At 42.2% G+C, this 23,729-nt stretch overlaps 1 protein-coding gene across 3 annotated transcripts in view; it reads right to left on the bottom strand.

The window, feature by feature from the left end:
- LOC131251327 (alpha-mannosidase-like) overlaps window positions 1-22,045 on the bottom strand; it is a 54,422-nt gene extending 32,377 nt beyond the window's left edge. Inside the window, exons 1-12 of one of the 3 annotated variants that reach the window (XM_058251993.1) lie at window positions 21,738-22,045; window positions 20,298-20,381; window positions 18,419-18,507; window positions 18,141-18,315; window positions 16,491-16,610; window positions 16,320-16,403; window positions 16,161-16,232; window positions 15,885-15,998; window positions 13,556-13,674; window positions 13,363-13,456; window positions 13,081-13,248; window positions 12,885-12,974 (exon numbers count right to left, since the gene is read on the bottom strand). In XM_058251993.1, the coding sequence (XP_058107976.1) occupies window positions 12,885-12,974; window positions 13,081-13,248; window positions 13,363-13,456; window positions 13,556-13,674; window positions 15,885-15,998; window positions 16,161-16,232; window positions 16,320-16,403; window positions 16,491-16,610; window positions 18,141-18,315; window positions 18,419-18,507; window positions 20,298-20,381; window positions 21,738-21,947 (1,419 nt within the window). In that variant the 5' untranslated portion in view covers window positions 21,948-22,045. The remainder of the gene's footprint in view (window positions 1-12,884; window positions 12,975-13,080; window positions 13,249-13,362; window positions 13,457-13,555; window positions 13,675-15,884; window positions 15,999-16,160; window positions 16,233-16,319; window positions 16,404-16,490; window positions 16,611-18,140; window positions 18,316-18,418; window positions 18,508-20,297; window positions 20,382-21,737) is intronic. The other 2 variants (XM_058251994.1, XM_058251995.1) reach the window with 2 other exon arrangements.
- Between the last annotated feature and the right edge of the window lie 1,684 nt (window positions 22,046-23,729).

The following is a 23,729-nucleotide window of genomic DNA, read 5'->3' as shown; positions in this document are numbered from 1 at the left end:
AATTATCATTAAATATGTTACATAAGTGATGCGTTGGAACTCGGGAGTTGGACTTCTACCTGACCTCCGATTTGTAGGGCGTTATAAGTTGGTATCAGAGCATGATTTGGAGTAAACCGGACTTGGGTTATGGTCACATGACATACGCTGACGCATTTAGACCTAGGTGGGTGTGAGAAAAATGTAGAGACAAGCTTAGGATTTCTAGTTTCGCCGATTGGCGAAAGTTACCGAAAATGATCGCTGAGATCAGGTCCGTACACATCCGCGATCGCTTGAGATGATCCCGGATCATCCCTAGACCGTCAATCGACGGGTTTAGACCATGATTTATCCAATCCCAGCCTTCAACAATTGAGAAAATATGAGGTTACATTAGAAATTCTCGAAATGACCCGAAATAACTCAAAACGGAGTCGGGGGCCAAACAGAACATTTCCAGGGGGACCCAGGGTGGGTCCCACATGTTTTTAGAGTCCAGGGGGCAGGAGGACCTCGCCCAACTGGCGAGGCATCGCCGGAATGTCCAGAGATGGTTGGCAAGCCTGGCTGGGCAGGCCGGTTCGGGCCGACACTCTTAGGGTGCTGTATGGCCCACTGATGTGTGTTGGGATGAATTTAAACCCTCCAAACACACCTCCCCTTCATAATCTACCCCTCTAAGCTCTCCTTTTTCTTTAAAAACCTTTGTTTCTCTCTCAAATCTCCCCTCTATCCACCCATTTCATCATTTTCCTTCAACATACACACACCTCCATCCTTTACATCGAAACCCACCTTCCATCTTCTTATTTTTTCCCATTTGTTGAGCTTACAAATCCTCTTTGTAGCTCAACATTCCAAAGCCCAACAACCCCTCTTCTACTTTCTTCATTCCTTCTCATTTTGAACACACAAATACCATTGTGTGCTTCAACAAGCCGTGGGAACCCATTCAACCATCCCGTTTCCCTAATTTCCTCCCTTTTCCATGGCCTTATTCGAGCTTGTTATGGTCATCTTCTCGATTTCCACGCTTCTTTCTCTCATGGGGAAGAAGAGGACTCCTACGGATGAGGCCGGGCCTAGTCACCCTACTCGTTCACGGAGGTCTAAAGGCGTCGCCACTAGTGCAAGTGTCGATCGGGAGATAAGGACCAAGTGGGAGCTTGATCCCCAGACTCCCCTCGAAAGGATCCTCCTGACGGATATGTCTTATGGGAGATTTCAGGGTCGCAGGGTCCTCTTTGAAGCTCATGTGGATGAGAGGCTCTTCGGGCAATATCTGGTGATGAACCGCCTGATCGAAGCCGGATGGGGTCCTGTGTTCGAGTGTGAGTACCGTGCAAATGTGGGCACAGTCTGAGCCTTCTATGCCCACATTCGAGAGCCTACGTTGGAGCCCTTGCAGTTCAAGATCCCCATTGTTAGAGATTGGGAGGCCACAATTGATGCTGGGTTGATAGCTCGGCTTATGAAGATGCCGCTTGGCGAAGTGCATGCAAGCGAGAAGAATTTGAAGAGTGCACGTGAAAGGGATAGCCGCACGCGATTCCTTTGCGGACAACTGGCCCACTGGAATCTGAATAACAGCCTCCTAGCAACCAATATGACTGATGACTTCCGCCTGCTCCACCACATCTTCACATACAACGTGTAACCTAGGTGGAGCAACCGCAGTGAGTGCACTCGTCTGATGGTAGAGTTCCTGTAGCAAGTGGGGCAATGAGAGAAGTTGTGCGTGCCTACGCATATTCTGTGACAGATAGTTCTTACTGCACGCTCCACTAGAGCATCTGATTCGCTTCCATTCGGCTGACTCATATGCAAGATTGCACGTGAGTTTGGCTATAGACTTGGAGCGGAAGTGTCGGTGCCGACCCATTACATCAACGAAACTACTCTCAATCAGATGGAAATTGGGCCACAATAGCGGCAAGCTCGCCTCAATGAGAGTGAGGACGAGACGACTAGTGAAGAGTATGAAAGCGAGGAGGAAAGCAGAGAGGAGATAGAAGAAGAACAGGAGGAAGAAGTGGAGGCTCAGGACACGGATGAGAGCTCCACTCCGACGACAGCGGGGCATGACCCTGATCGGGCTGCTAGGGAAGCCCGCTTAGCTTGACTTGAGGAGGGCCAGGCTGCCTTGCGATAGGAGATTATCGATGTCCGGGCCCTTATGAAGCACAAGTTTAAGAAGGTGACCTGCACCTTGAAAACTATTGTGTTGCCTGTAGGATAAGGGCGCCTCTCCTCCATCGTCAAACTCAGATGTCTAGTCATCCATGCCGTTGTCTAGTAGCTTGTTTTATTGCTATCTTAGAATGTGTGTGTTTTGATGTTGGCAAGTTTAGGAGTATTGTAGGTGGAAAGTATGTCGTGCTTGTTGGCTTGTTTTAACGTTCGTAGCCTTGCTTGTAATAGCTCATATGCATTTCCTGTCATGATTCATGTTATGACGTATCTCATGTAATTGTGACAATTTTGGTAAATGAAATGCATGAAGTTCCCTTAAACTGTGTGTAAATGCTGTGTGGTTGAGGTTGTGGGCATGCTGAATCTGACCTGGGTGGCACCCTATGTTGTATATAGGGAATGCCACCTAAGGCCACACGGAGTATGGCACGGCTCACTCTTGGCGATTCGTCTGAAGGGGCACCTCCCCTAAGCGATAGCCATACGGACCCCAGTTCGGGCCCGTCTCCCTCTGACACCATGCCGGACTCTTAGCCAGCCACTGGCCCCACCAATGGGCCTACACCTATTGTGTCACCGGTTCCAGAACAGAACCGCGCGTCCTCTTCGACACCATCTGTACCTCAGTCAACTCCCCCTACTGATAGGTTAGAGCAGATGATGTTATTGATGCAGCAACAGTAGGTACATCAGCAGCAGCAGCAGCAGCAGCAGCAGGCATAGTAGCAGCAGTTTTTGGCCACCATGGCGGGAATTTTTGCCCAGAGCATAGGTGTGGCTTCGCCTGCTTCATTTACGCCCTCTGCTGGGAATGCAAGTGCCAGCGGCCACTTTGAGCGATTCCAGCGTTTACGGCCCCTACCTTTGCGGGTACTCACAGCCCCGAGGAGGTCGAGTATTGGCTTGACCGCATCTCTAAGATGCTAAAGCCGCTACACTGCACAGAGCCCGAGCAGGTGGAGTTGGTCACCTTCATGTTCGAGAAGGAGGCCAGCTTATGGTGAGATAACGTCCTCCGTACTGTTGCGGTCGGACACATATGGACGTGGGCAGATTTCGAGACCTGTTTCCATGAGAAATACTATCTCGTCACCTATCGCCACGAGAAGGAGAGTAAGTTCCTTCGCCTCCGACAGGGAGGGATGTTAGTGGCAGAGTATGAGAACAGGTTTACGGAGTTGGGCAGGTATGCCCCGTTGATTCTGACAGATGAAATGATGCGTATATGGCGTTTTTCTGAGGGTCTGCGACTAGATATTCGCTCGAAGATGTGCTGCGCTAGCATACGTAGCTATGCTGAGCTAGTGAGCATGTCCATGAGAGTTGAGCAGGACGGGGACAGGCAGTCCCGTATGCGAGCACCGATGGCTCCTAGGCCGCGACCAGAGATTTTGAGCAGACCATTCCTCGGGAAGAGGCCATGGGCAGATTCACCGCAGAGACTGATGGCTCCACCTGCCCCTGTGAGGTGACTTGATGTGTAGTGTGCCTACTGCAAGAGGCCAGGCCACACAAAGGTGAACTGCTTCACCAGGATGAGGGATAGCGGCTTCTCACCGCCCCAGAGGGTCAACCACCTGCTTCCCCAGGTTATATCAGCACCACCTCTACGCTCGGCACCAGCTCATCCATCATTCCAGCCACCTGTACCTCTATCTAGGCTGCCTCAACGGCCTATGGTACCTTAGCCTAACCGTTTTCAGTAGGCTCGAGTGCACTCACTTATAGCTGAAGCATCAGAGGCAGCACCTATGCCACCTATGGCTTTTGATGTTACGGCACATATCCAAGGTACTCCAGTCTTTTTATTAGTGGACACCGGGTCCACTGTCTCTATCATATCGTGTGCAACAGTCAAGCGGCTAGGGTTGGAAACTAGTCTTATGGTTGGGATGAGAATCCTTACCGCCACAGGGACTTTCTCGGACGCTACTAAGATCTATAAGGGGTGTTCGATAGATGTAGGGAGCGGGACAGCGCTCCTCGACTTGATTGTCACCCCATTACATCATTATGATGTCATTCTCGGTATGGATTGGCTCACAGAGATGAAGGCAGAGATCGACTGCGATTGTAGAGTGGTGACAGCCTATGGACCAGAGGGCATGACCTTTACTTTCCCGGTGCAGGTCAGTTGGCCCTATCGCATTGATTGTTATGCTTACATGCTGGAGGACGCTCATAGTCCAGCGCTCGAGGACACTCCTGTGGTCCAAGAGTTCTCAGACGTGTTCAGGAAGATACCTGGACTACCCCCTCAGCGCGAAATTGATTTTACGATCGATCTAGTGCCTGGTACGACACCTGTGTCTCTTCTGACCTATCGCATGGCTCCGTGTGAGATGGAGGAGCTGAGGAAACAGATCGATGCTCTGTTGGATGCAGGCTTTATACGACCCAGTGTGTCTCCATGGGGAGCGCCTGTGTTGTTTATAAAGAAGAAGGATGGATCTTTGCGATTATGTATTGATTATCGCAGATTGAACCAAGTGACGGTAAAGAACAACTACCCTTTGCCGAGGATAGATGACCTGTTTGATCAGTTAAAGGGGGCAAGGTATTTCTTGAAGATTGACCTGCAATCGGGGTATCATCAGTTGCGCGTCAGGGATGAGGACGTGCAGAAGACTGCCTTCAGGACCAATTTTGGACACTATGAGTTTCTCATAATATCGTTCGGCCTTACGAACGCACCAGCCGTGTTCATGGACTTGATGAACAGGGTATTTCGGCCATTTCTATTCTGATTCGTTATCGTATTTATTGATGATATCCTGATATACTCTAAGAGTTGGGAAGAGCACGAGGAACACCTGCGAGCAGTCTTGGATACTCTAAGGAAGAACCAGTTGTTCGCCCAGTACAAGAAGTGCAACTTCTGGAAAGAGGAAATCAAGTTTCTAGGACACGTGGTGTCCAGAGAAGGGATAGCTATGGACCTTGCTAAGGTAGCCGCAGTTCAGGACTGGAAGCAGCCCGGTTCGGTTACCGAGGTGAGGAGTTTCCTTGGTCTGGCAGGTTACTATTGACAATTCATTCGGGATTTCTCGAAGATAGCTAGACCTTTGTTTCAATTGACATGGAAGGATCTGAAGTTCGCTTGGAATGAAAAGGCGGAAGCAACCTTTCAAGAGTTGAAAGACAAGTTGACGTCCGCCCCTGTGCTAGTATTGCCAGAGCAAGGGGTCAAGTATACGATATACACGGACGCGTCTCGTCTCGGTTTGGGCGGTGTTTTGATGCAGAAGGACAGGGTTATTGCCTACTTGTTGCGACAGTTGAGGAAACATGAGAAAAACTACCCTACGCACGACCTGGAGTTAGCTGCCATTATCTTTGCTTTGAAGATCTGGAGGCATTGCCTCTATGGAGAGGATTTCGAGCTCTTTTGTAACCACAAGAGCCTCAGATACATATTCACTCAGCGGGACCTAAATATGAGGCAGCGGCGATGGATGGAAACCTTGAAGGACTTCAAATTCGAGGTCTCTTACCATCCCGGTAAGGCCAACCTTGTGGCAGACGCACTGAGCCGCAAGAAGGCATTGGCATTTGCGGCTTTGTTGATGGTAGCAGAGTGGGACATGGTAGAGTTCGTGTGAGACTTTGAGCAGGAACTCACGGTGGAGGAGCCATATGAGGGCATCGCACATATTCGAATACAGCCCCTCATTGATGACAGGATTATCGCAGCTCAGGCAGACGATGAGCTATTGGCGAAGATGAGAGAGCAGGTTAGTGCAGATGAGGACTCAAAGTGGAGAGTTGGCACGGATGGGGGCTTACGTTACTGTGGCCGCCTATGCGTCCCGAACCTCCCTGACTTGAGGAAGGAAGTTCTTGAGGCCGCTCATGATTCAAGGATGGCTATGCATCCAGGCAGTACGAAGATGTATCGTGACATGAAGAGGTCGTACTGGTGGGACAATATGAAGGCTCACATAGCAGATTATGTGTCCCGTTGTCTCACGTTCTAGTAGGTCAAGGCAGAGCATCGCCGACCTCCTGGACTACTTCAGCCCATGCCCATAGCAGAATGGAAGTGGGATTTCATCTCTATGGATTTCATCTCAGGGCTACCGAAGACGAGGAAGGGGCATGATTCTATTTGGGTGATCGTGGACTGATTGACGAAATCGGCTCATTTCCTCCCTATCAGAGTTTCGAACTCTGCAGACGAGTTGGCCAGGTTGTACATCAAGGAAATTATACGTCTGCATGGAGTTCCCTTGGAGATCGTGTCGGACCGAGACACACGATTTACATCTATTTTCTGGCTCGGGTCTTTACACGAAATTTTTCGGGATATTACAAGTACCGCGTTCCACCCACAGACTGACGGGCAGACGGAAAGGGTGAATAAGATTCTGAAAGATATGTTGCAGGCCTGTGTGCTGGATTTCAAGGACAGTTGAGATGACTGTCTTCCTTATGCAGAGTTCGCCTATAACAACAGTTTCTAGGCGAGTATTGGCATGGCTCCCTATGAGGCACTGTATGGGCGCCCGTGTAGAGCGCCGCATTGCTGGGCAGAGGTTGGTGAGAAGAGCTTGATTGGCCCGGAGTTAGTTCAGACGACTTCAGAGAAAGTCGACATTATCAGGTGTCGACTTCTGACAGCGCAGAGCAGACAGAAGAGCTACGCCGATATGAGGTGGCGACCGCCAGAGTTCGAGGTTGGAGACCATGTGTTCCTCAGAGTTTCCCCTATGAAGGGAGTTCTTCGATTTGGCAAGAAGGAGAAGCTTACGCCTCGATTCATTGGCTCGTTCCAGATACTTGATCGAGTGGGGTTGGTAGCATACAGCCTTGCTTTGCCCACACCACTTGCGGGCGTGTATAACGTGTTTCATGTTTCTATGCTGAAGAAATACGTTCCCGATCCTTCCCACATTATCAGATGGGAACAGGTCCAGTTGAGTGAGGACGCTACTTATGTATTGCGACCGAGGCGTGTCCTAGACAGAAAGGAACAGGTACTACGTAGCAAGGTTTTTCCACTCGTGAAAGTGTTGTGGACGCATCACATGGAAGAAGAGGCTACTTAGGAGACAGAAGCCGAGGTTCGAAAGAACTACCCTCAGATTCTCGAGGAGTACGAAAAGGTACTAATTTCGAGGATGAAATTTTTCTTTAAGGGGGGTAGATTGTAACGTCTCGGAAAAATCTGTACAAGGACCCGAGTACCACCTCAGGCAAAAATCACCCAGGACCAAAACCTTTAGAAATAAGGCTAGTATTAGCAAGTGCTAAACTAGTGTACTTGTGAAATTAACACTAATCACTTTAAATATGATCTGCAGGACCCAAACCGTACAGTATCCTTGACGCTACATTACCCTAAAATCTAGAATCCATCTCAAAACCCAGTTGCTCTCGGGAGCATCTTGAAACTCCGTATCGGACCTGGACCGTACGTTAAAAGTCCGATGACCGCAAAACTATACAATTATGACCGCATTACTGGACTTGACAACCCCCTCAGAAATCAAGTCTAAATTACGTCTAGAAATGTACAACTTGAGCCTGGAGCAAAGTGTGTGAGAAACGTGAATATATTTAAAAGTAAATTCCGAATTTAAGTAATCTGAGTCGTGTCACTTGCGGGCTAAATATAAGGATTCAGACCGTCAGAATCTGACCCAAATACACCCTCGGATCAGGGAAAATATCCCATACATGGCCATGTACTTGTGGCCCTGATCGAGTGACCATGACCGTTGAACTGAAACTGGTCCGCCACGGTCGATCTGCAAACCCGATCGGAACGAAAACTCAGCCTGACCTAGATCCAATGTCAGGGAGCTTAAGTCCGACTGCACGTGGAAAAGGGGCCACCAGAAGTGATCCGTTGGGCTGAAACAGACGCCCTTTGGATATAACCTAACTATACCTTGGCCCTGGGGCCATTTCCATCAGTCCTGGGCTTATATAAGGACCTTAAACACTCTCTCTCATATTCCATACGAATTCTAAAACCCTAAGAAAGAGAATAGAGAAAAGAGAAGGGGAAAATAAAGAAAGTGAGAGAGTGAGTTAGAGATTCTTCCTGGGATTCGATCCCGCTATTCCACGCACTCAACCACCACTCCGGTATTGCCACACAGGCGATTCCGACTGCGTACTTGGTAAGAAAACCTAACCCTAACTTGTCTTAGGGTTTCCGATTAGCGTAATAGATGAATTAGCTAACCTATTCCCTATTATAGGTTATTGTGGTGCCGTAAACAAGATTTAGCTTTTAAAACTGAGTTCGCTATGAGTCTACCGGCGAAAGGTGCGGACTATAAATGTTTAGGTTATGGTTTTCAAGGCTTTCAATGTCAGTTAATGATTTATGACTGACTTGAATTGCTATCACATGCTTAGACACGTTGTTCCCGCACTTTACACATATATATGAACTATGTTGAATATAGTGTATTCTTGTGTTTGTTGAAATGTTTGTATGAGTATGGATTCTGGATATGGATTTGGAAAGATTAACTGTTGTAGACATATGGTTGAGGTATACGTGACAATTCCTTAGTGAAAGGATTTGCCCTAAAACGTGCTATCACCAACATACGTCATGTATATTGGAATATCTAGTCTAAGTGTTTGTAGAATTGTCTGAATGAACAAGTGTGTAATAAATTGTACTTTATATGGGCGTTAAGAAGAGATTCTCAACTACCTTAATGGTGTGTATGATTTCCTCCATGTAACTTATATTCTTTGTCTGTTTTACTTAGGGACTACATATGTGTGAATTCATGTTTAAGTTGAAATCCATCAAATGCTCACATGCTTGCATGATTGGAATTGTTGATCCATTACTGTTCTGATTAGCTTGTATGATTATCTGTTATAGTTGAATGTGTTTGGGACTACGGAATAGTCCAGGCAATCGGTAACAGGCATTGAATAGGTGGTTAAGGTTGATTTCAACACATAGGACGTGATCGATGAATCCGAGCCGTACTTGGGATGTTGGCAGTGGTTAGGCCACACGGAGTGCTTATGCGCTTCATGTCAATTAACTCAACGTGCGCTCGTACTAGTCGAGCTCGTCAAGTAACCCGATTGACCTGATGTATGTTCACCATGTATGGACGCTACTGCTTGAATCTAAGGTACCAAACTCACCAGTGAAAACCCCTTTAACCTTGGTACCTCAATCCGCTAAGACTCATGAGCCGGGCATGGTGGTATGGGACACCGTGGTCGAGCCGTTGGTCTACGCTAGGGTGATGAGCCTCCCCGTAGTGTCCAGTGAGCAACACAGCCTTGTGAGCTGAATACGGTGGTATGGGACACTGTATTCGAGCTGTCGGCCTACACTGATAAGGTGACGAGCCCTTTATAGTGACCTCGAGCGTACGCTAAGACTGCGTAGAGGCGACGAGCCCTTACGTAGCAACAAGAGTACATACTAGGCCTGCACTGATAAGGTGACGAGCCCTTTGCAGTGACCTAGAACTGTAACATCGTATGAGATCTACTAGGATTAACGACCCTAGAATGGATCATCGTTTGGGAATTAATATAAGGGAGGTACCTTAGCTTCCCAATCCTGCTGTATGAAAAGGACTAATAAGAACTTGGTAATCACGTTCATTCACTGCACTGCATGTGCCGTTTGGCGTTGGGTAGAGCACTGAGGAAGTGACTGACATGCGCGACCGTTAGATGAAGATCGCAGAGGGAGTGTAGGCGAGGGCATGCATCATTTATTCATAACATTCTTGCATTAATCAGAGTACTTAGGGATGTTTGATTGTATTGTTTTATCATTACCGCTTGACTGAATTGAGAACATGTTAACCTTTGCTTTATTGTTCCACTGAGTTGATCACTCACTCCCACATTTCGGAACGGTGTTGTACACACCAACCAGACTCTGTCTTAGTTGCAGATGGAGACCCGACTGATGAGGCAGAGGCGGACTTCATAGACAACGAGGAGGCCTTCTCATATATGCAGTATTCTGGCGGGTTTACTTAGACCGTTCTGATCGGCGGGGCTTCAGGGTTATACTTGTAGTGGACTATTATATTTTTGACATTTTGTATTTTAAAACAATACATGTAATTATTGACCTGGCAATGCATACATACTTTGGGGACTTATACTGAATTGTAAAGTTATACATATTTGAGTCAGTCTTCCGCTTGCGTATTTCAATTGTCCCTGGATTATGTTTTGCTGATTTGGCTTAATCTTATTCATGTTTTATGCACTAATACAGACAACATTAAATCATCATTAAATTTGTTGCATAAGTGATGCGTTGGAACTCGGGAGTTGGACTTCTACTTGACCCCTAATTTTCAAGGCGTTACAGTATCGCATCCTTAGGATACAAATACGTATCGGTTATCGCATGGGATAAATCATTTGTATCAGGTAACTTATTGCACATGTTGTGAAACATGAAGAAACATTGGGAAAATGGTTGATTTTTTCAATGGAACTTCAGGGATTGTTTGAAAAAGAATACACACTATTAAATGATAATATCTCAAGAAATAAGTGCACCTAATAGGTTTCCTTTATATAGAGTCTTAAGCTTTGCACTGTCTGACTGAACTAATGAAACTATATTCAAATTGAATGCATAACATTTAGAGTGTATGTGATGATCATTTCATCAAACACTCCTAAATAGTTTGAAATTAGTCTCAATTGATAGCTAGTTAAAGGGAAATTTCAAAAAACAAATATTTTTAATAACTTTTCATTAATTTTTAATCAAAAATAATTTTTATTTTCTGAAAATTGACAAACTTAACAAATCAGTAGATCAGCCTTCATACATGCTCGATTTCATATTTGGAGTGCAACATTGCAATTAATTTGGGAGAAATTGGGGAAATTTTGAATTTTCCCCAAAATTTCCCAAAGTGGACCACCTACACTCCAATTTCGAAATTAGAGTGTATGTGATGAAGATTCTATCAAATACTCCTAAATGCTTTGAAATTAGTCTCAATTGATAGCTAGTTGAAGGGAAATTTCAAAAAAATATATTTTAATAACTTTTTATTAAAGCTCCTCCATGATTTTATTTTTATTTTTTTCGTGCAAAACATGAAGAGTGGGGTGGCTTGTGGGATGCGGGGGCACACTCGAGGTGAGCAGCCCGTGTGAGGCGAAACCCATGGATTTGGGGCCCATGAAGGGCAGAACCTATAGATTTGGGGCCCACGAGGAGGGTTCGGTCAAGAACCTAACCCATGGATGTGGGGCCTGGGCTATGAGATAAAGGGATTAATTCACCATTCTCTATTAGTTCGAGCTTTTAGAGCAAGTGGTTAATTGTCCTGCATCAATTTGTAACCATTTGAAATTGATTTAACATAATTTCAATAAAAAAGGGATCAAAAATTAAAAATGCTCTCCAGATCAAACATGTGGGATATATCATCACTATCTTTGTGTTTTGTATCGGACATATCGTGGGATATATTGGCCAATATCGTCAATATTTAAAACATTGGTCTCAATTGACTATTGGTTGAAGGAAAATTTAAAAATAATAATATTTTAATTATTGTCTATTAATTTTAATTAAAAATGATTTTTATTTTTCAAAATTTTATAATTACTTAACAAATCAGTAGATTAGTTGTCATATTTCATGTTTGGAGTGTAACATTGCAAGCAATTTGGGAGAATTTTGGAGTGTAACATCGTAAATCGGACCACCTAGAAATTAAAGTGTATGTTGATGATCATTTCACCAAATACTCCTAAATACTTCGAAATTAGTCTCAATTGCATTGAAAACATGAAGAACCAATGAATATCGAAATCAAAGCTTCAACTCCATGGTTTTTCATGCAAAATATGAAGAACCAATGGATTTCTAACTATTTGACACTGATTTAACATAATTTCAAAAAAGAAGGAGACATTGCATAGGTGGGATAGAACATGTGGGATATATCAGAAATTGAAAATACTCACTGGATCGAACATGTGAGATATATTGGCACTACCTGTGCATTTCATATTGCATAGGTGGAATAGAAGATATATCGTGGGATATATTGGCCGATATTGCCAATATTTAAGACATTGGTTATACCATGTCTTTCATCTAGTAGAGACTGATACCAAGCTCAAAATATTTTTTCCAACAGGTCCAACATATCATTCAAGAATAGATATAGCTTTTCCATGACAAAAAAAATGGAGTCAGATTTATTTTATTTTTTATTTTTTTTTTTGTGGCTTGCAAAACCCTTTGTCCCTTGCTATGTAGAAGTAATGGAGCCCTTTGAACTTATCCAAACAATCTAGAAGCCTCCACATACTTCTTCCTACTTCAGTTCAAGACACTTCTATGTTCTTCTACACTCCCAAGACTATGATTTTTCTAGACTTTCCCTGGACCTTCTAGGTGCTTTTAGATTTTCTAGCATATTCTTGAATCTTCTATATTAGCACATTACACAAGACCCCTATGATGTTCCAAGAGACTATTACATGAGACGGCATGTGATGATAGAATTCCAATTTCCAACTATGTGACCCCTTGCTCCTGTATGCAACCGAGATCCCAAGGTGAGTTTTAGGATGAAACAAACATATTCATAAGATAGGTGAGTTGTAGGATGTAACAAGTGATTATGTCCTTCCCATGTAAATATTTTTTTAAAAAAAAAAAAAAAAAAAAAACCCCATAGATGAGGCTAACATATGACTTACAAAAAACAACTCACCTGGCCAAAGTTCAATGTAGAAGTGGTACATTGTCTGCTTGAACTTGAATTAGTAACGCATGACAGAGCCAAGCTCACAACCATTTCTGCCTGTTAAATTTTGTAATATTAAAAGGATATGAATAAGGTCAGTAAACAAGATACATAAGGATGAATAAAAAAGGAACTTGAGGAAGAAATCAAAGTCCCTACAAACCTCAGAAGCTCCTAGAGCAAGGCGTTTCGCGTAGTCATTTGTCGTATGCTGTTTAGCTGTGCCAGTCACAGCATCATGATGCTGTACAATTCCTAATGCATCTCCTAAGCTAAAGGTGTGTGGACCAGATGATCTCCTTCCCACTAGAAATTCAAGTTGCCGTGCTGCCTATTAAGATAATTTAGATTTGTTTCCAGAATTTTAATAGATTGAACTCATTTTTCATGCCAAATCGTAATACTAAAAATTCTCAAGATGATAAAAATTGAGTTTCTGTGTTACCAGATAATATCCACTCAGCATGCGGGTATATCTCTTTAGTGCTGGGCGGCTAGTAAAAAATCCAGTCCAATAAGCATTAGCAGAGTCTGCATATCTGCACCATAAGGGGAGCTTCTAAACATGATGAAGTCAGGTGACAAAATACTATCCATGCCATGTAGCTACACAGAACAGAAAAAGTGTTGTTGCTCACGGAAAATAGTCATCAGTTTTTAGTGGCCAAGATTCATTTGCTGCGTTTTTTGCATTGGTGTAAATGGACGGAGTAGAATAGAATGCATTGACGCGACCATCCTGCCATAGTAAACCCATCTAAGCTGCATGGTTAATTTGATAAAAGGAATTGCATCTGAAGACGAAAAAAATAGAGACTTATTTTACTGCATCTTCATATGACTCTATAGACACAGCTAAGGGATTATTTCACAAAACATGTAGAAAATTTTAACAACCCATAAGCAAAGAAGAACGCAGTATCAATTATGTACCAGAGAAAACACTACATAAAACCGTAACACTCTGATTGAAAACTACTTTTTTTTTTTTTTTTTGAAAAAAGGATTAACCTTAGAAATTACAGAAACAATCTGCATAGAATGGTAAACTTCAGAAGTTAGAACTTATGACATGAACTGCAAGGAATCCTCTCATAGCTTGCTCTTCCCAGTTCCCAAGGCAGTTTTATCACTGTGCCCTTTGGAGCCATCAAGCAACTCAACCCATAAACACCAGGATAGCCTTGTAGTACTGTAAGTTGAACCATATGTCCCCCTTGAAATTTTACCAGTTGGATTTCGTCCAGATGTGTTGCATCAGATAATGTTGACTACTGCATCATCTATGAGATTTTCAATGGATTGTTTTGGTTCACCTCTTAAAGTATGCAGTACATTCCAGTATCTGATAACTTAGCATGTGTTTGATTGATGGATCATGACATGCTAAATTCACCAACAGAGGCCTAAAGATAAGACCGACTTCATCAGCATCAGAGAGTTGTCCAGTTATTTGCAGTCAGATTTGTAAATCCTGTTTCACCAACCATCTCCACACATTCTCATATGTCATATCTAATAGATTAGAATGTTCCTGATGTATGGCTCATGAAATGGTAGATTCATGAACAGAAGCCTAAAGCTAGCCTTGTCCCAGCTATTTGGGATCAGGTTCATGAATCCTTGGTATGAGCAAGCCTTCATATCCCTTCTCACTACCTTGCCTCAGGTCCATTTTAAGTTTTCCCCTCATCCTCCATTTGGGTGCTTTAACCCTACGAAAGTTCCCCTTCTTATCACAGTTGTCCCCAGCTTTTGAGGCACATGGTTGAACCATCTCAATTTTCTCTGTATCTGTTTACCTACCAGTGGGCTACTCTAAGGGTGCTAGTTGAATAACTTATGCCCAATTTTATTTTATTTTCAAATGCATTGATATTGCCTGTCCAATAACATTGGCAACAACAGTCAAATTTGGAAGCAACCCAAATTTGAATAATTTAAGTTGTTAACCATCCTCCCTGGATAATGGAAGGGGTGTGTATATGGACTGGACATGAGCTGGGCAAAATAAAATTTCAGTAGGCCTGGCCTGCCAAACACTACCAGTTCAAAATCCAAGTGCAAACTGACCTAGGAATGCCCTTTCTACATCCTAGATAATAGGTAAATTTGCAGCTTGTATGTATTACTTGCCAATGGAAACCAAAAGATCTAAATCAGCCCACTTAACTCAGCTCCATCTCATGGAACCTTTTACTTGCAAAAATGGTTCAGACCAATAACCACTTAAGAAAAGTACCAGACAAACTATCAGATGAAAATCATCTTAAAGTTGGACAAGAAACATGATATCTCTACTATATATAATGCCATAGTCAACACAATAGCAGTCATTTTTAACTATCCTCTGATCGCATTGGATTGGATAAACGAATTTACTCCTAGAAGTGAGTTGCAACTTGCAGTAAGATTTCCCTTGAAAAGAAGCTTCAGCTAAACAAAACACTACCAAACAGGACTCTGCATAGGGAAGAGAGGTCAAGGCAGGCTAAACACAAACTGTTAAAACGCACTTCTAGCACCTCAAGAGGCTGTGTCATCAAAGCCATAGTCATTGCAGAATTCCCTTTCCTGATGGGAGTATGGACACACCAATAAGCTGTGTACTACAATCTTCCTCTTAGAATTGTGAATCATTGCCAATGACCTATTGGACATGAGTCAAAGGATGTGATCCTATTCCTATGCACAGCAGCAAATCTAAACAATTTGGAAGGGATGATTTCACAGGAAATAGTATATATTGACAGTATTAACTCCAAGTTAGAACAAGAACAAATGTAATGATAATCTGTTCTATGACTGTACTTACATTCTTTGGTCGTATATTGGCTCTTATAGTTTTTATTTATTTATTTATTTTTTATTTTTTTAAAAGCAAAAATATTCTAAAGTTGAATAGAACTACTTCCAAGTTTTCACCCAAGATTGAAAGGTGGTTTGAATTTGGTCCCAGTGCATTACCTTGTTAACATAATGGATAAACTTGTCCATTTGTTTGAACCAAGATTCAGCATATTGGTACTGAAAATCATCACCCATTGTCCACATGATGTGATTTGTACGTGTCACATTTGCCTGTTCATCAAAGCCAAATAAAATTACAAGAGAGAGAGAAAGAGAGAGAGAGAGAGAGAGAGAGAGAGTGAATACAAGTATTACATTAAATGCATGGGCTGAATTGTACTCTTATTAGAAACCACTAGGACACTTCATATGAAGAGTTGTGTAAAGGCTTACTTGAGTCCTAGCAGCATCAATGAAATCATTTACACGTTGTTCAACATTGTAGTCATATAGACGAGGATCATCCTACAAATGTTCCATGATAGCAATGAGGAGATACAGTTACAACAAAATCCAGATGAGTACATGAGAACTGTCATAAGAAGTAGGTACCTGTATAGGTGAAGATTCATCATTTACTTCAAAATGGAAACCATTTGGAGGACCATAGTGAACAGGAAAGGCACTTGTGAAAATCTGGTAGTTGGACAACAGATATGTCAGCAAACTATAGCAATTTAAAATAATAAATAAATAACAGAACAAGAACTTGAAGTTTCATACCTGAGAAGAAGAACCAAAAGTCTTTGACCCACGCCATATAACTTCAAGTGATTTATCCACCTTACGCTTTGCCCTGTCCTGGTAATCAATCCTTGCAAAGTATAGAGAATCGAAACCAAGCTACAGGAACAATATAACCAATCAGATAATAAGTAATTTTTCAATAGTCATCTGAGAGTATTGACAGATAGATTTTTTACAAGAGAGAAGTACCAGATCCTGATGCATCATGACATCCATAATGTCCAGATGCAACTGTCTGTACAAGTTGGATCCAAATGTTTCTGTGATCCAGACCACTGATCAGATGAGCCCTAAAGTGGAAGGAAGATGCCTCAAAATCTTCACATCGGAATATCCTAGCCTTCCAATCTTTAGCCTTTTATAGCCTTTTTTCCCAAACAGTTGTTGCATTTCTTCCAATCTGTAAGAACTTAGGGCATCCCCATCCACAGTGGAGCCCACCATATCAAAAGTCTGGGTATCTGACATAAGCCCCACTTGTAAAGACCGGCGTAAGTGGCGTATCTGGACACTAGGTCATGTCATGCTGCATCAGGATCCTGCAATGCTCTTTAAAATTTTTTTAGTAATAATGTTTGATATTGGCGACGATATGTGGCTGATGCCAACACGATCATCATTAGAGGAAACAGAAATGTATTGATTGTTTGAGACAGTTGCAAAACATACTTGTAGCAGAAACGAGTTCACTTGAAGAATGTGGTTGAATTAAATCAGCAAGCATGGTCTAAAGTTAACAAGAGCCAAAAAGCAAGTGAAATGTTTAGTACTTAACAGTGTTAATTACTAAATATTTCACTAAGGTTAGTTTTTAGGATCACCTAGACTCTAGCTTTAGGTCACTTAGGCAAGGTACCCCACCCTGGGTGCCCTAAGCTAAAGCCTACGATAACAGAGGCAGTAAACCGATTATCTTCAATTTCCTAATCGTTCTCTTTGCTTTCCTAATTTCACTTATTTATTTGTTTTATTCTCATTTCAGTGCGTTTAATGCTTTTAAGTTTTAAACAATTTTATGAACATTAAGAGTTTTTCACTGTGACCTTTGAAAACTGGAGTACTGAGTGGGATATTGGGAGAAGGGTAAGGGTAAGAAATCCCCCGGCCTGAACTACATATCTAGCGGGATTCTGAACTCCAGATTCATTAGTGACTACAATTTATAGTGAATCCTGCTTTGCTATATAATTCCGGAAACATTTTAACATGACTACACTTATGAGTTGTAACCAATCATTTACCCAAGTACCTACTCTATGGCCGTACCTGTACTTCGGTAACATAGGTATCTAAACATTGGTTCCAAGTTCTAACCAATGAATAAATAGAAGGTACACCAATGTAATTTTATCCACTTTTTAAGGAGCAGTTTTGAAAGGGCAGAAAATTTCATTGCACCACATTTAACAATGCCAAGTTACATTATGAAATAGGTTTTCGTTATGAATGTGCATTACTGCATTAGACCCATTCCACATCAAGTGAATGGAGGAAATACGTTTAAGTGGCTTAAAATGGCAAGTGAGCTCAGTTGCCAAATTGAGCACAATCACCATTTTGCTCAACGCAAATACAGTAAGTCCTAAATGCACCCTAACATATATGAGATCATTAACAGTGTGTTACCTCAGCTCCAAACAAATAAGCTTGTACAGCAGAATGCCCAAAAGGATCGATCTGCCATCCAACACGTGGAACCTTGTTGAATTGCTTCTTTATCAAGCGGTGACCTAGAGTTGTTTGATCGATCATATCTATGTAGTGACACGTTGCTTCATCATGCATGCACCAGCCACCATTTCTAAGCAACAATTTGCAAATTACTATGACAGCATAAAAATGAAAAATAAATTCAATTCAATTTCAACAGCGAAAGCTGGTAATAGAACTTAAGAACTGCATACATGAACTCGAACTGGCCAGAGTCTACCAATTTCTTCACTACTTCTTGTGTTTCCTCATTTTGCTCATCCCACCAACGTTGGAAAAAAGCCTATAGATATCAAAATTGACTTGTGAAGATAATCAATCATTTTTCCAAATAAAAAAAATAATAATAATCTAAATACAGGGTATGGATAGATTAAAAAAAAAAAAAAAACTATGAAAAAGCTTGAATATTAGGGAACACTTTGTGTCCCTGGTGTTTTTGTGTTGAAGAAAAAAATCCCATCACATGCATCTTTTACTTGACCAGCATTACTTTCTTATAGTGTTTATGTCATAGAGTTTTTCTAGTTGACATGTGTAAGGAAGACCATATTCCACCACATCGGCCAACATGGCACATTGATGTGAGATCCAGGCCATCCATTGAGTGGCCCCAACTTCTTAAATGCCTTGGACTAAAATCAGGTAAGTCCACTAATCATATGGGCCACAGTATAAAGCAAGTCAATGGCTAAAAGAACCTGACCACTTTTTTTCTAAGATCTCCTTTTGTTTATAATATTGTAGCACATGTGATGGGTGCACCAGCCTGACTTTGGGGCCATGGCATCTACACAGAGGGACTCACTTGAACCTAATGGAAAGCTTGGATTTCACACAGCGACATTGCCACATGAGGTGGTGTGTGGACGGGCTGCTTTATACAAATGTGGAACTAAAAAATCTGTCATGATATGTTATAATTCCCTCTATCCACCCCATCATAATATAAGCCTTATCCCAACTAATTGGGGTCAGCTTCCTCGTATCCAACTAAGCTTATATTTAATCACACTTGTGCTCTTTATTAGTCCATTTACGTTCAGTTTCATCATCACCCAAATCCAGTTTGTTCACATGTTCATTTGACTTCATTAATTTTTCATCCTCTAATATTAGTTTAGTCCATATATATACAATGCTTATCGACTAAAGAATTAGATTTCTCATTTTTCTACTATGCCCCTTTAGTAAAGGCATGGTTTCATTAAACGATCAGATAGGGTTCACTCTATCCACCATAGTAGTTCCGTTTGATTTCATCTTCTCCTCTGCAGGACAAATTTTTAATGTTCTCCCTCACCAAATAATGCTGATGATGACTGACTGACTGACTGACTTTTTGTGTTTCTTTCTTACCCTGTTTTACCTTTTTTAGGCGGAATTGCCTTTTTTTTTTTTAATCTACAGTTTTGGTTTTTCTTTTCTTTTTTCCCACCATAAGTTCCTGTCTTACATTTACCATATACATATATATGGAAAGATAAATGGGTGATGTTACAAAAGTTCCTATAAACAGCCAAGCCACATGGTTGTTAGCCCAAGTATGGATGCTAAGATTCAAAGACAGATGATGTTTCATGGCCCTGGTCAACAGAAAGGAAATACACAAGCCAAAATACTGGAATTATTTGCTAGATGAGATTTCAGTCTCATCACATATCCACAGGCCCCACCTTTCAATGATCCAAATGTCTTGTCTGCAATGATATTCTCAATCAGAAGATCCCAACCATCTGGTCAATGAACCTTTCTGGCATAGGGGTCATTGGCTTTGTTTCTTTTTTCTTTTAATTTTTATTTTATTTTAATTTTTAAAAAAAATATTCATTTCTAGATCAAGTATCAGGTAGAAAGGATTGACGGATGGGGGCTGACTGCAACATCATCCACCATGGTGGGGCCCACCAGATGAACTGCCTTGATTATGAAAAAGTGGACCAGACTGTTTGAAATGCTTGATCAGATGAAAATGCTGATAATTTGGCCGAGTATCACAAACTACATGATGTCTATACATGTATCAACATTAAGAATAAAAATCAAGAAACATTGTAAAGGCATTGGTTTCACCTGCTCAGCAAAAACAAACTTCCGATTAGGATCTTTTAGCAATGAAACGACCAGTGAATCCAATACATTCGCAACACAAGCACCCTACAAAGACAAAATAAATTAATAAATGAAACTCATCATTCAAACACGGGCTACAAACTGCATGATTTACAGGATTCTTAAACAATCATGATTCATGTCTCATCCTCCATAAAAGTGGCATATATTCAAGTCAATCCAAACTTTCCAATTTGTGTGCTCCATGATGATCATAACCACCCAATTGGTGACCATGATAAAGGAAATTATCAACAGTCATAACTCAACATCGAATATCAAGTGGTTAAGATAACCCAATCATTGAGATTTTTGGAATATAATCCATGCATGATGTGGTACCCATGATTCAGATGGTATGATTGACTTGCATTTAGGCCAAAGGTGCTGTGCACAAGCTAGCGGAACCACATTACCTCTGTGATGTAGGAGTTTTATCCACAACGTTCATCCATTTTTTCAGATCATTTTATCGTACTAGGCCAAAAATGAGGCAGATCTAATGCTCAAATGGACCACACCACAGGAAACAGTGGTGATGATGATGCCTACCGAGATGTTTATTTATCATCCAACCTGTTCATAAGGTCACATTGACCTGGATGAAGGGGAAACACAAATATCAGCTTGATCCAAAACTTCTACGGATCCCAACGAGTTTTTAATGGCGAGCGTTCAATTCCTACTATGTGGTCAGCTTGAGCCTTTGATCTAACTCATTTTTGGTTTCAGAGTCTAAAATGATCTTTCAAAATGGATAGACAGCGTGGATAAAACCCATACATCACGGTGGGCCCTGCAGATCCATGCCTGGACGGATTATCATCCATGCAGGGGCAGGACACAATCCGTTTACATAAGCTACCGCCATTTAATAAATACCAGAAATCACCCATCGAGATGTTGTATGTGGGTTAAGACTAGTAGTTCACCATTATTTTTTCAACCATGTGAATCATCCACCGTACATGTGGGATTCACGCAACTCAATCCAGACCTCCCATTGTTGAGCAGATGCCAAAAATCACATTCATGGGACGATCCGAACCGTCCAAAGCCATGAGCCTCATTTCAAACTCAAACACTCCAAAAATCACATTCACTGGAATATCCTAACCATCGAATTGGCAGCCATCCAATGAACAACCAAAAAGGAATATTTGCCAGTCCAAATCCAATATCCAACCACCAATGGTCAAGATCGTCTAATCAGTGTGAATCTCAGGCATGCTCCTTCTATAACTGGGTCTTGGATCAGTACGTGATTGACTTACACAAACCATAGTCCAATCTACTCAAACTAATTCAAAATCCTCCCCCAAAACCACCAAAATCATTGAACTAAAATTTTTAAAAAAATAAAAATAATAATAATAAATAAATAAATTCTACACTTGTAACCTGAATACTGTTGTTTGATCCGACATAGTACTGATCGATCGTCTTCAGCCATCCGACATCATCGTGCGAATGCGGGACCAGATGAACATTCAACTTCCCTTCCACAGGCCCAGCTCCAGTCTCATACTTGAGAAACCCAGCCCAAACACGGCCAGCTACAGCCAAAACGATGACGAGAGCAAATAGAAATCCTGTTTTCAGCCTCGCCATTCTCCTAATTGGATTCTGCTACGATTGGATATGGAGAGTTTATTATAGATGTTGGATTGATTTTGAAAGAAGAGAGGGGACAGTTGGTGGTGAGTACGTCGGGGCGAATTGATTAGCGTCGGTTTCTCCTTTGGCATTTTTCGGCCGACCTCGGATTTTTACAGGACTGTAACGGCGACTATATTTTTTTTTTACCGGTTTTCTTGGGATTCTCCGCAATGGATAAGAGGTGGCTAACGAGCGGATATTTCATGGCGGGAAACTTGTGGGGGCACCTCTTTTGGATTGGGACGCGAGTTTCTTCTAACCCAACCAATCGTATTGCGTACTGAGTAAACTTTGTGGGGCCCACCGTGGATGTATTTGTCTCATCCACGCCGTCCATCCGGTTTTTTTTTTTAATTTTTATTTTCAGTTCATTTGATGGCATGAGCTCAAAATTTAAGCATATCCAAAGCTCGGGTGGACCACACCACATGAAATAGTGAGGATAAGGTCACACAAACACGGATGTTTATTTGTCATCCAACCGGTTTATAAGGTCACACAGACATAGATAAAGGATAAAAATTAAAAATCAGATTAATCCAAAACTTATGTGGCCCCAAAAAGTTTTCAACAATAGCGTTCAATTTCACACTGTTTCTTTTGGTGTGGTCCACTTGAGAATTGGATATGCTTCTATTTTGGGTTCATTTCCTAAAATGAACTAGATAAATGGACAGACGGCTTGGATAAGACACATACATCACGGTGGGCTCCACAGAGTTTACACAGTACTCCACTGCTTTGGTGACCCAAAACTCTTTGGAGCCACCCAGAAAGTACATGTGGCCGTCCATCAGTTCCGCCAATCAAGATCATGTTAATCCGTGAGCTCAAAAACGAGAACTGAAGGAAACAATGTGAATGGAAACGCCGGACATTGAAACATTCATGACCCACCGTGATATTTATATGTCATACAGTCCGTTCATGAGGCGATTCCTACCATCTAAGGCAAAGCACAAACACCAGCCTGATCCAAAAATCATCTGGCACCAATAGGGTTTCAATGGTAGGCTTTTGATCCCTACTGTTTCTGGGATGTGGCCCAGTTGGGCTCTATATCTTTACCATTTTTGGGCTCACGTAATAACAGAATCTATAGAAACTTGTGGACGGAGTGGATGTCAAGAGGACGCGTCGGTGGGCCCCACAGAGCTTTGGATTACGAGGGCATCTTGTAACTGGGGTTACGGTAAACTCTCGTCATTTTTTTCAAATTGAGGTAGGTAAGTTGCATTAGGCCGTTGTACTCGGATGGACGTTGGCCGAGGAGTTTTTAGTATCTTGCTTCGGATATGACTGGAGGTGTGGGCCCAACTGATGCGGATCGGCCTTATTTTGGACCGTTGATAATCAATATGGGGGGTGCCTTTTGGACGGCTCCTTTGTCCTGCACAATTGCCATGTATCACCCCTACTAACCGAGTTGGACTGTATTTTTGCCTTCCATTAGTTGTGTATACTGGACTCTGTCAGTCCTACATGTATGCGAGATCGGGGATGGTCGATTTATTTCGGCCGTCCATTTCTTCTTTAAACGAATGTGAAAACCTGATGGGCTGATCAGCATTTTTTTTTTTTTTTTTGTTGGGCGACAAGACATGAACCGTATGGCCGGTTGGATGAAAGGCCCGGATCCTATCTCTTCGTAATGGACGCGGATTGCGTACTGAGTAAACTCTGTGGAGCCCACCGTGATCTATGCCTTATCCAAGCCGTCCATCCATTTTACCT

Source organism: Magnolia sinica, chromosome 7 (assembly GCF_029962835.1).
Source record: "Magnolia sinica isolate HGM2019 chromosome 7, MsV1, whole genome shotgun sequence".
NCBI lineage: Eukaryota > Viridiplantae > Streptophyta > Magnoliopsida > Magnoliales > Magnoliaceae > Magnolia > Magnolia sinica.
The sequence above is the reverse complement of the archived record's forward strand: the minus strand, read 5'-3'. Positions and strand labels throughout refer to the sequence as shown.